At 47.6% G+C, this 13,072-nt stretch overlaps 1 protein-coding gene across 7 annotated transcripts in view; it reads right to left on the bottom strand.

Moving 5' to 3' along the window:
- Nucleotides 1-13,072, bottom strand: part of LOC101822514 (WD repeat-containing protein on Y chromosome-like) — a 115,777-nt gene that overhangs the window by 25,565 nt on the left and 77,140 nt on the right. For all 7 annotated transcript variants that reach the window (XM_040751410.1, XM_040751407.1, XM_040751406.1 and 4 more), the window contains 3 exons: nucleotides 8,689-8,840; nucleotides 2,642-2,744; nucleotides 56-162 (listed from right to left, as the gene is read on the bottom strand). In XM_040751410.1, the coding sequence (XP_040607344.1) occupies nucleotides 56-162; nucleotides 2,642-2,744; nucleotides 8,689-8,840 (362 nt within the window). The remainder of the gene's footprint in view (nucleotides 1-55; nucleotides 163-2,641; nucleotides 2,745-8,688; nucleotides 8,841-13,072) is intronic.

Below are 13,072 nucleotides of genomic sequence, written 5' to 3'. Positions count from 1 at the left end.
GACATGACCCAGATTAGCCTACCGAAAGGTTCTTGACCCTAGAGAAATGGTGTACCTTCTTCCACTGGAGTCAAAAGTCAGACAGGTGATACCAGCATTGCCATGAGTCCCAATAAATTCAGACACCTGTCTTCCTGTTTCAAAGTCCCACACTTTCACTACCTGTATGAAAGGTTGAAAGAAAGATGGCTTAACAATAATGGCTATCAAATCAAAGGAAATTTGCATTTAGAGGCCGGATGATATAAATATTAAATATGGCGACATAAATATTAAAGAGGACAGTTTATAGGAGCTGGAGAGATGGCTTAGAGGATGAGGGATTCAGTTCCTAGCCCCCACATGGTAGTTCATAACTATCTATAACTTCAGGTCCAGGGCATCCAGTGCCCTCTTCTGGCCTCTGCAGACAGTACATACATGGTGCACAGACACACATGCAGGCAAAATACCTACACATATTAAAAAATAAATCTTAAAAATAAATGTTTGCCTAGAAAGTGTCTGGACTCCCACAGAGCTTATTTGAATGTATTAAACTGCTATCACAGCCATAGCAAATTGCCATGATTAGATCATTTAAACAACAGAAATGTTTGGTTTCACAGTCTGCAGTTTCAATGTCCAGAGTCAAGGGGCTGGTGGGTGTTATGGTGTTAACTGTCACCTTGACACAATATAGACTCACAGGGGAAGGAAATCTTGGTGAAGAACTGTCTAGATTTAGGCTGGCCTGTGGGCATGCATGGTGGGGATTTTCTTAAGCTTGGATTAATAGAGGTAGGAAAGCCCATCCTGAATGTGAGAGGCACAGTTTTGTGCATTGGTCCTGAACTGAATGAAGAGCTAGACTCATGCTTCTGGATTTGGATATGGTGTGACCTAAGTTCACACTTCTAGACTGTGGATACAGTGTGACCTAAGTTCACACTTCTGGACTGTGAATACAGTGTGACCTAAGTTCACACTTCTGGACTGTGAATACAGTGTGACCTAAGTTCACACTTCTAGACTGTGGATACAGTGTGACCTAGGCTCACACTTCTAGACTGTGGATACAGTGTGACCTAGGCTCACATTTCTGGACTGTGGATACAGTGTGACCTAAGTTCACACCTCTGGACTGTGAATACAGTGTGACCTAAGTTCACACTTCTAGACTGTGGATACAGTGTGACCTAGGCTCACATTTCTGGACTGTGGATACAGTGTGACCTAAGTTCACATTTCTGGACTGTGGATACAGTGTGACCTAAGTTCACACCTCTGGACTGTGGATACAGTGTGACCTAAGTTCACACTTCTAGACTGTGAATACAGTGTGACCTAGGCTCACATTTCTGGACTGTGAATACAGTGTGACCTAGGTTCACACTTCTGGACTGTGGATACAGTGTGACCTAAGTTCACATTTCTGGACTGTGGATACAGTGTGACCTAAGTTCACACTTCTGGACTGTGGATACAGTGTGACCTAGGCTCACATTTCTGGACTGTGAATACAGTGTGACCTAAGTTCACACCTCTGGACTGTGGATACAGTGTGACCTAGGCTCACATTTCTGGACTGTGGATACAGTGTGACCTAGGCTCACACTTCTGGACTGTGAATACAGTGTGACCTAAGTTCACACTTCTGGACTGTGGATACAGTGTGACCTAAGTTCACACTTCTAGACTGTGGATACAGTGTGACCTAGGCTCACACTTCTAGACTATGGATGTGCTGTGACCTAGGCTCACACTTCTGGACTATGGATCCAGTGTGACCTAGGCTCACTGTGGAGGCAGTGTGACCTGAGCTCACATTTCTGAACTCTGGATGTGATGTGATGAGAACAACGGGAAATAGAATTTGATAAATCAGGGTCAGTTGCTAAAGCATCAGGAGCCAGAAACAGGCCATCTCAAAGCTCACACTTCTGGACTATGGATGTGACCTAGGCTCACACTTCTGGACTGTGAATGCTGGACCAGCTGTCTGCAGCTTCTGCTGCCATGACTTCCAGACAACAAAGGACTGTACCTTGGAATGTTAACTAAAATAACCCTCCTGTCCATGAAGTTGTATTTGTTAGGATATTTTATTGAGGCCACTGAAAAAGAAACTGTGACAGTAGGGTTCATTTCCTGTACCTTCTAAACTTCCAGCCCTCAGATCTCCCTCAGCACAATTGTTCTCACCATTAGTCTTTTTTGGGTCTTCCCTGGAGCAAGCTTTGAGTGAGAGTTCTCCTTCAGGGAGTCCAATATCCTCAGTCTTGATGGCTGAAGTCAGTCCCCACCCCAAGGAGGCTTCCTTTGAGGTAGGCATAGAGCCTGCTCTCAAAGTCCTCGGAGCAGACAGTGGATTGGAGTTTCCACCAGTTCATGAGAACAGCATACAAGATATCACAAAAATGTAATACTCTCGGGTTGGATGTTCCTTCCTAATAACGCATCCTGGGAGCCACTCGGCAGCCAACAGGCTCTTCCACTTGACTCTGAGCAGACTGTCCGAACAATACGGGATCATTAACAGAGCAGAACTGAATGTCCATCCCACTCAGAACACACTGCTCAGCTGTAATAGGAAGATGGAGGGACCAGGCTACCTCACAAACATGTCGTTGCCTAGACATCAGGAGTGGATGGTACTTACAGATGCTTCACAGCAGCTGACCACATGCCTGAAGGTTGGGTTGTATCTGCAGCATACCACAGGCTCTTGGTGGGAACGTGCCAGGTGGGGCTCTGGGGCGGATCTGGCTCATGAAAAAGAGAAACAATGGACAGTTGTGGTGGCGTACGCCAGGGATACTGAGGGGACTGGTCTGATTCTCCATTATACAGTGGCTAGCAGGAGAAGCTTGGGGCTCAAACGATGCATCTAGGGAAATTGCCTAACTGCTCAAAATTCCACTCTCTAACCTGCAATCTAAGGGCAGTAACATCTGCTTTAAGTGTTGTAAAGGTGTGCTGGCTGGTTTTATGTCAACTACACACAGGTTAGAGTCATCAAGTCATCAAAGAGGAGGGAGCCTCTATTGAGAAATTGCCTCCATAAGATCCAGCTGCAGGCAAGGCTGCTGGGCATTTTCTTAATTAGTGGTTGATGTGGGAGGGCCCAGCCCATTGTGGGTGGTGCCATCTCTGGACAGGTGGTCCTGGGTTCTATAAAAAAACAAAACAAAACAGGTTGAGCAAGCTGTGGGGAGCAAGCCAGTAAACAGCACCCTTCCATGGCCTCTGCATCAGCTCCTGCCTCCTGCCCTGCTTGAGTTCCTGTCCCGACTTCCTTTGATGATGAATGTGATATGGAAGTGTAAGGCAAATAAACCCTCTCCTCCCCTAGCTGCTTTGGTCATGGAGTTTCATCACAGCAATAGCAACTCTAACTAGGAACCAGGAACTAAGTAGGAAGAGATATGTGCACATTCTTAGAACACCACATATGATAAGGCACACTCAGAACACATGTGATCGACTCATGATGCCTTACAATGACCACTAAAGAAGAAAACAGAAAGCGTGCACTTCCGACTGACTGACTGACTGACTGACTGACTGACTGACTGACTGACTGATTGCTTGGAACTGGTTCTCCCGTAGCTCAGGCTGTCCTCAAACTCAAGGTCATTCTGATTCTGTCTCCTGAGCAATAATAGGATCATAGGTGTGTGCCACCACAAGGGGCCACATATCTCTTTTTAAGGGCAGGAGGAGTGTGATTTGATGACTTGCAGAACGATCTAGGGTGCTGAGCATTTAGATTTTCTCCCAAACAAACACAAACAAATTAGCACACTATGAATCCTCGTGCCAGAATACTCCGTTTCTCAGTAACTGCAGGGCTGAGGCCAAGCAGGTAGCAGCAGGCCCTGTGACTCCATGTGTACCCAGATGCGAAGGGCAGAGCAGTGCAACCAGAGCCTAGTTCCATATACTGCCTCTCAGAGGCCAGCACTCGACAGCAACTCAAACCCTATGGCCCGATTTCCTCATCTGCAAAATACAATCTCTTATGGGAACATGAGGAAAAATTACAAGGAAACGGATATAAATGTTGGCATGCAGTGGACGTAATACCGAACATAAATTCCATGTGTGGTCTCCCTGCCTCCCTGCCTCTTCATTGATCTGCAGCGAATCCTCAAGCTTGCTTGCTAGAGAACAGCACAGCCTCCCATGGATCTGAAGCCTCAGGCATAATGCTCAAACTACTCTCCAAGGAAGAACAGCCTGTCCCGGGGCTTTAGGAGATGAGTGTGTGGGTCGGGGATCTGGTCCAGGCAGGATGAGGCAGGAAGTTCACAGAAGGGAGGAACAAAGGGAAAGGAGGGAAAAATCTGGGTCTAGCTGTTGGTCTGACCGCTTTCCTAGGTGCTGGGGGAGGAGCTTCAGCAAATGAGGGTTAGGTAACTCTGGGTTGCCCAGCTCCTGAGTGACAGCAGGGATGGGGTGGACGAGGGCAAGGACATGATCTGGCAGCTAAGTGTTAGCACTAGAGATTGAGATTGTGTTGCCCAAGAAGCAGAACTCCTATCATTGCATTGCGTTCCAACAGAAATTAATTAAGCAGGTTGTTTGTTCTACACAATTCTATCATACAGAACACACAGCAATTTGATTGGCAGAAGTTTCCCCTGTAAGCAGGCTGCGTTGGCATCCTGAGCGAAACATTCCAGATCGCTCAGGAGCCTGGCTGCACCAATCATTTAGCTATGTCTCTATTTGAGTTTTCTAAGCCGTTCTATCCAGCCACATGGCTTTACTGAGGTTAGGAAGGGGGTGGATGGCCAATACCAGGGCCACGTGCAATGCCCTGAAATGTGCTTGCTTTTTCATGAAGTTAATTTAAATTCTTTTTCAATTGTGGTTATGAGTGTATCCATGTGTGGGCTTAAGTGCGGGAGTGCAGGTGCCTATATGGGCCAGAGGTGTCAGGTCCTCTAGAACTAGAGTTAGAGGCAGTTGTAAACCAATGCAAGAGCAATGTGTTATCTATCTATCGATATCTATTGATCTATCTTATCTATCTATCTATCTATCTATCTATCTATCTATCTATCTATCTATCTATCATGTATTCTGCCTGCATGTGTACCTGCACACCAGAAGAGGGCACCAGATCTCATTATAGATGGTTGTGAGCAATCATGTGGTTGCTGGGAATTGAACTCAGGACCTCTGGCAGAGCAACCAGTGCTCTTAACCTCCTAGCCATCTCTCCAGCCCTCAGTGTGTCTTCTTGACCACTGAGCCATCTCCAGCTCCCTTGAAATGAACTCTTAACATGCAGCTCGACCTTTGACCCTGTCTCCCACGTCCATGTTCACAAATCAAGAGAAAACATGGGGAGGGCAAGAGTCTTGATTTGGGGCACAGGAAGCCTGTCACCATCGTGGCATAGTATCTGAAACACATAGGCTATGATACTGTATCACTGTAAGACTGTTCTGCATCCTAATCTGGACCCGTGTATTCTGGCTTTGGAGTCTCAGAAATGCTGAACGATGGTAAAACAAAACAAAACTGTGACAGAGAGGAAGAATGTGCTTTGTATAGCCAGGAGGAGTAACAGGGGATTAAGTGTGGGCCACACAGGGCTGGAGAGATGGCTCAGAGGTTAAAAGCACTGGCTGTTCTTCTGGAGGAGCTGGGTTTGGTTCCCAGCACCCACACAAAAATAACAAATAAAAGGAGAATGGGCCACACTTGCTCTGGGCTGGCTGTGACGAGGTCCATGCTTTTGGATTACAGAGAGCTCTGCAGTTCTCAAAGCATACGCCAAGCACCCATCATTCATGCTGGTGGGGCAGGGGGGGGCTCCTTTCCACAGGAGGGTGTGGCTTATTCCGTTGCCTCTGGGCCTCTTTTTAAAAATTTTTTTTACATTTAAATTAGAAACAAGGTTGCTTCACATGTCAATCCCAGGGCCCTCTCCCTTTCCCTCCCCTCCTCCCATGCCCTCCCCACCCAATATCCCCTCCTTTCCCCAGGGAGGGTGAGGCCCTTCATGGGGTTGTCTATAGTCTGTCATTTCATCCAGGGCAGGGCCTTGAACCTTCCCCAAGAGTCCAGGCTAAGAGTGCATCTCTCATTGTGGGATGGGCACCCAAAGTCCATTTGTATGCTGGGGATAAATACTGATCTACTACCCAGGGATCCATAGATTGCCTAGGCCTCCTCACTGACACCACATTCAATGGGTCTTGATCAGTCCCATGCTGGATTCCCAGCAGCTCTTGAATCCCAGACTGATGGCTTTTGGGTCTCTTAGGGCATGGAGGATGCTTCCTTGCAGGCTGTGGGAACAGGTATTAGGAAGTACATTTCCTTTGGTCTCAGGCTTTGTTTTAGGTTAATTCATTAATTAAATGTGCATGAGTGTTTTGGCTGCATGTATGCATGTGTACCACACTAGTGCCTCATTTTTGCAGAAGTCACAAGAGGATTCCCTGGAGCTGGAGTTAAGGATAGTTGTGAGCCACCGAGGTATTGTGTGGGCACTGGAACTTTAACCTGAGTCCTTCGCAAGAGCAGCCACTTCTCTTAACTGCTGAACCATCTCTCCAGCCCTTTGTGGTTTTTTGGTGTTAGTTTGATTTCTTTTCCATACAAAATATTCTGATTATGGCTCCCCCTGCCCCAGCTCCTCCCTATCTCCCCCCCACCTCCTCCCAGCTCCCCCACCTCCTTCCAGCTTCCCCACCTCCTCCCAGCTCCTCCTACCTCCTCTCTGCTTCCTCCCACCTCCCCACATGCCCAAATCCACATCCCTTCCTGTTCTCTCATTAGAAAACAAACTGGCAGCTAAAAAAAAAAAATAAGCAAGTTTGAATGGTACAAAACTAAAAATGAACTTAAATAGGACAAAGTAAACAGACAAACAAAACGGAAAAACAAAGAGCCAAAGAAAAAGCACAAGAAACAGACATAGATGCAGAGACATACAAATTGGCACACGTAGAAGTTCCCTAAAGACTCAAACACTCCATGAGATGGAACCCATCTCTGACACTGCTCTGTGGCCCAGAAATTGAGACTAGGGACCTAGGGGAAAACAGATACCACTGTTCTGCTAAAGGAACATAGCCACAAAATGACTCCTAGTGACACTCTGCAACGCTCATAGATCAGAAGAATCCTCCTGCAGTAGCTGGGAATAAATGCAGGACCACAGCTGGACAGTGTACTGAGAGTGAGAACACTCCTAAATAGGACGCCTCCATCAAATCCTCCCCTCACAGCTCAAGGAATCCCTGGAAAAGGAGCAGAAAGAGTGTAAGAGCCAGAGAGGATGGAGGACACCCAGGAAACAGGGCCATCTATACACAGCAGGACCAACGCACACGTGAACTCCCAGAGGCTTTGGCAGCATGCACAGGACCTGCACAGGTCTGGCCCTGATCCGCCAGCGCTGAGAGTGGAGGTGGACACAAGCCCACATCCCCAACCCAGAAGCTATCTCCGGGTGATAACCAAATGAAAAATCCGTCTTTTCTAATGGAGTCTCACTCGGTGTGTGAACCACTCTTAAGGCCAGGCCCCACGTACAGCAGAAGAACACAAAGCAAACTCAGGGGTGTCTCTGGAGGTTCTTTGCCTCATAGTGCTTTGTCTGGACCTTCTCTCTCTTTCTTACCCTACGGGTCTTTTGCTGTATTTTATAGTTTCCCCGTTTTTGATTCTAGGGGGTTTCTGTGTGAGTCAGTTTGTGTGTCTCTATGTCTATATGTGTTTCTTACGCTTTTTTCCCTGTTTTGTTTTTTAATGTACGGTTCCCTCTCTGCTTTGATTTATTGCTGCAGGGGGTGGGTGCAGAGAGAAACCAGAAGGCTGCCCTCCCCCAGAGGCAGGATGTCTTGTTGTTTGCTCCTGGTTCCCGTACACCATGGCAATCCACCCCCAGCTCCTGGATCCCTAATTATTCATCTACAAAGGCTTGAACTAGACAACCTGTACACCTGATGCTACTGTAGGCACAGAAAGCCTTTGTTTGGGTATGGCAGAGACAGCAATGACCTGGGACAAACTGATATCAGTGTATAGTATCTTCTCTGAGTGTCTAAGACCAGACAGGTTCAGCCCAGGCAGGCAGAGGTGGGAGAAAAGGCAAGTGGCCACTACATTCCTTGTCAAGGAGGCAATGGTGTTGTAACTGGGGTTTGGGGTAGAGTGTGGGGATGTCACGGGAACTAGAATACATGTGAAATTGAGGAGAGTCCACTCTCAAGGCATTATAGGCCCATCGCTGGGGAACGGAATCTACTCAGAGGTCCCCATTCCAGTCTTGTCTCGTCACTTGGGTATGTGTCCCCTAAATGGCTAACTTGTTTTATGGATGGGGGAATTCTAGGACATGGGGCATGGCAGAAGCAACAGCACTATGCGAACAGACCCCTCTCTGTTCATCTTCTGCCTTTGTACCTGGCTTCTGCTCCCACACAATGAATCTTTATGTACTATAGGCTTAAGGCTGTTGGTGGGATAGGCCCAAGGGGAAGTTACCCCTGGATAGTGCAGATTACTCCAGTGTTGCTGGGGGGGGGATGCTAAAAGGCCCTGTCAAATATAAGCTGAAGGCTAGAGGCCCACTCAGGGCTGCAGTTTCAGAGCCTGTGACCTGAATGGTAGAGCATTGAAATCTCCTAGCACCCTCTAGAACATTCCACACACAAAACTCAGAGGACAGACAGCCTGTACCCTGCTTTCAGGTGAAGAAAAGCCAGGGCATCTGTGGCCACACACAGAGCTCTTGGTCCAGAGAGGTAGAGGCAGGCGGCAAGTTCTCCCTTGATACCACTGGCTTTGGAAGAAGCTGTAAAGCAACAGCCGTGCGTCTCCAGATCCCAGATCTGTGGAGGAAATGGGGGAAAGTAACAGGTTTTGTTCTTTGTTTAGAGAGGATCTCCCCACACAGCCCAAGCTGGCGTTGGACTCTAAATCCTCTGTGTGCCACACACTCAGCTACTAATGCATTTCTCACATTTGTGGTGCTTCCACAGCTGTTGCCTGGTGTGGGGTCTGGCTTGACTTGATCAAGTTTAAATTCTACCTCTTGTCCACCCCTGCCAAAAGCCCAAATGCTAGAGGGAGTTCTTCTCCATCGTTGTTGTGAAAAAGACAGCAAGGCCTACACCTCTGGTCCCCTCAATCATGGGAGTGTGAATGGTGATCAGAGAGAAAGGACAATTGTGGCCATGAGACTCTAGGCTCTATTCTTCCCACAAGGAAATGACCGGTCACCTCCTTCTCTATATACCCAACATTCACGGAGAGCTGATGACATGGATCTGATTTGTGGTACCTTGATAATCAAACCTGTTCCCAGGTCTTTTTTTTAAATTTATGTGCATTGGTGTTTTGCCTGCAAGAGGATGTTGGGTACCTTGGAACTGGAGTCACAGATGGCTGTGAGCTGCCATGTGTGTGCTTGGAATCGAATCCGGGTCCTCTGAAAGAATAGCCAGTGCTCTTAACCACTGAGCCATCTTTCCAGCTCCCTGTTCCCAGTTCTTAATATAAGAATACACCACCAACCCCATCACCAGTCGAGTATTTGGAGGACACACAGAACAGACACCTGTGTGGCTGCTGTTTGAGGACATGACAGCCCAGTGTCCATCTACCTGTGCTGGAACCCAAGTGGGCCCACCTAACGCTTGGGTAGCCTCACCCAGTTTCCCAAGAACTCTTTCCCTCAGTGTTGTCTGTAAAATAGAGAGACAATGTTGCCTATTGTATAGTGTTCCTTAGAGAAGTTAGAAAACTGATTAGAGAAAGTGGATAAAATATAATAATGACGTAACGTGATTTGAATAATATTGCTGTCAATCATCGCTATGCCTGTAAATCATGCTGCAGCTCTGGCCTTCTATTAGCAGACTGAGCCGGTGGGGGCTGCAGTAGGTTAGAAGAGCAGCTGGGCCAGCCAAGCACAAAACTGGGGAGAGCATGACCATCCGAGAGGCAGGGGCGACGTGCACCCACTGTGTGTCAACTGCCTTGAGTCCTGGTTGCCTTCACTACTCTCCCTTAAAATGGCAAATAACCCCAGTCCCTCAGGATGGGGCTCAATTTGGAAATGGGGTTGTTGAGATGCAAGTAGTGAACGAAGATGAGGTCATCCTGGAGCAGGCTAGGCTCCAATGCAATGGGGACTTTGCAGGAAGAGGAGAGTTAGGGGGATACAACTGGAAGATGAAACATATCTCCAGCCCCAACTAGTGCTCTCTTAAGCCAGCTTTGGGGGGCAGATGCTATCATTGACTCCAAGTGACGTTCTGAATTTACAGGCTAAGACGTAGCCATGCCAGGGAAATCTAACACGAGTGAGCTCATGAGCCTGGGCAAAGCTTTGTCTTCTCCTTGGCTCGGTTGCCAAATGCCAGCCGTTTGAGGCCTTTGTCTCTTGAGCTGCGCTCTAATCCTTCGAATTTACACTCTGCTTATTTTCCATTTGTTCTCTGAGCTCTCAGCAAACGGGCCATCCCTGGATCTCTGTGGGCCTGTGCCTCCAGTGAAGTCAGCATGGGGCCCCAATATTGACTCCCCGTGGGAAGGGCAGTCCCAAGAGTGGCTTGCCTAGGGGACATGCCCCCCCCCTCTCTGCTAGCAGTCTGGGGGAGCACACTGGTTTTGCTGGAAGAAAATTTATCTGCGCAGTCATTATCAGTTCCCCTGCTGCGGGGAGACTTTACTTGATGATTTCTTCCCACTTCCTGACCTGAGGTGCCATGATATAAAAATGCTTCTGAAAGTCTATGCTGCAAGCTCAATCCCTAAGTTTGTATGTTAGTGGTATCTAAGGGTGAGTCCATGAGAATAGGGCTCCCATGATGGAGTTAGTGGCTCTCTAAGAAGAGCAAGACAGAGCAAGGGTATGGCTTGGTGGTGCTTGTCTAGCATGTGCAAGACCATGTGCCCCCTGTTGGGCACCTAAAATGTATTAAAAAGCAAAGAGGAAGAGAGACCTAAGCTAGAGCATTTCTCCTGCCTGACCATGTGATGTTTCTCACTATACTGACACAGCAAGAAGACCCAAGGTAGATGCCAGCATCAAGCTCTTGTATTTCCTAGTCTTAGAACTGTGAACTAAACAAACCTGGTCTTCTTTGTACATTGGTTTGTCTCAAGTATTTTGTTATAGCACCAGGAAAGGAACTAATACATATGGTTCCCGAGACGAACACGGGAAATTCTGGAATCTGGGAAAAGCCATTTCAGGTAGGATGAGTTGATGCCTAAAACCCCATGAAGGAAAGCAGGGGAGACACTTGTTACATAGAAGCTTAGACTGAATCATCAAATCATCAGGTTCCCTGTTACAAACACAGGTGACGTGAGGGAGAACAACTTTCTGCAGCGGGGGCTCAGGAGGAGGCCAGCATCTACTGACTTTATTTCTGTGGTCACCAAGCCCTCCCTGGCACTTACACTGTTGAATTTCACCTATGTCTCCTGGGCTGAAGTCAGTCTCACTTAGTAAGCCCAGTCCATCTACTGCTGCCTTCAACAAAGACAATTCCTCTACAAGGTCCTTCTCCCACCTTGGAAAGGGGTAAACCACTAAAGAGCGAAGTCCACCTAGGCAGATTGAATGATTCACCCAGGTCACCTGGCTTGTCGTATATCTCCGAAGCTTTCTGCCACCCTCTCCCAAATCCACACATCCTCATCCATTTGCAGAGGGTGACCATCTAAGGCATGCTCCACTTCCCATTCACCCACGATGGCTGTGAACTTGGCACGGACTGTGAGAAGAGGTGGCTGGAGTCATAGGCGGCAGCAGTATCTTCTTTACCTGCATCTTGGCATTGGATGAAGAGGGTGGGGGCCCTGACTGGAGAGATGCCAGCCCTTGAGTGGGAATGAGCACTCACTCACAGAATCAGTCACTGGTGCTGGGTTAAAACGGACAGAAACAAACCCGTTGTCTTAACCTGGAGAAAACCTGGGATGTGCTTAAGAGAGGTTCACATGTTATGCTAGCTGGCACTCCACGATGCCTTCCTTAGGAAAAAAAAGACTTTCCCTGAATTCTAATTCTGGTCGACAAAAGCCAGCCCTGTCTCTGCAGTTGTAGCGACTACCAAGTGAAAAAGGCAATCCGAATCTGTCACTTTATTCCCCGTTAGGGGATGCCAGAAGCCAGCAGCCTCCTGAGATGTTTGTATGTCCCCATGATTTGGAGGAGTAAAATATTTGGGCTGAAAAATAATTCGAAGAATGAAGACTGTCTGCTCAGGCATGCTAGTCATCGGGCTGTTTGGCTTCTTGTTGATTAGCTGTTATTCGATAGGAACAGTGCAGTCTGAAGCAACTTACACACCATATTTCCAAGATGGGATCTCAATATATTTTAAACACACATTGGGAAGCTATTCAATGTGCCTGACTCATCACGGGCGAGATGCTAATCTTGCAATCACGAGTTGAGATTGAAAGAAAATGGAGAGGCGATGGGGAAAGAAAATAGGACGGAAGACATGTCCCCACATACAAAATTATGATTATCCAAGAGGCGCAGGATTCAAAGGGAGAAAAAAAACTCATTAAAAACTCGGAGTCCTCCACACGGTGACTTTGGGTGAAGCCTTTAGATGAATTTGATTTTCAAAATAAATCAAACAGTGGAGTTCATAAATCTCATCCTTTCAATCAAGTTTGCTTGGAGGACTGAGTGGCTTGCGTTTGGGCCCCAGCTGTATCACTGGCTGTACTCTCCACACCTAGCTGTGGAGAACCACTTTCAACCTCACTGCAGGATGGACCGTGCTCACTGTCTGTGGGGCAGCCATCTTGGACCCACACAGAGAGCTGTCATCACATCACAGGCCCGGCGCACAGTCTTTGGTGGACTTTCCCCTCCTCTGTTCACTCTTGCTCTCTTTGTCGCCTTACCCAGCCCAGAGCTGAAGATTCTATGAAAACGCTAATAATGCCTGATTTTGTACCATCAGCCCCGGCCACACCCTCTAAACTCAGGTTGACCCTGTCCGACACACACAAAGCCATGCTCCTAGTCTTAATACCACTCATTGGCCACATTCCCTGTCTCAGATTTTGGCTTAGATTCCAAATCTTG

This window comes from Mesocricetus auratus, unplaced genomic scaffold (assembly GCF_017639785.1).
Source record: "Mesocricetus auratus isolate SY011 unplaced genomic scaffold, BCM_Maur_2.0 Super-Scaffold_100008, whole genome shotgun sequence".
Classification (NCBI taxonomy): Eukaryota; Metazoa; Chordata; class Mammalia; order Rodentia; family Cricetidae; genus Mesocricetus; species Mesocricetus auratus.
The sequence above is the reverse complement of the archived record's forward strand: the minus strand, read 5'-3'. Positions and strand labels throughout refer to the sequence as shown.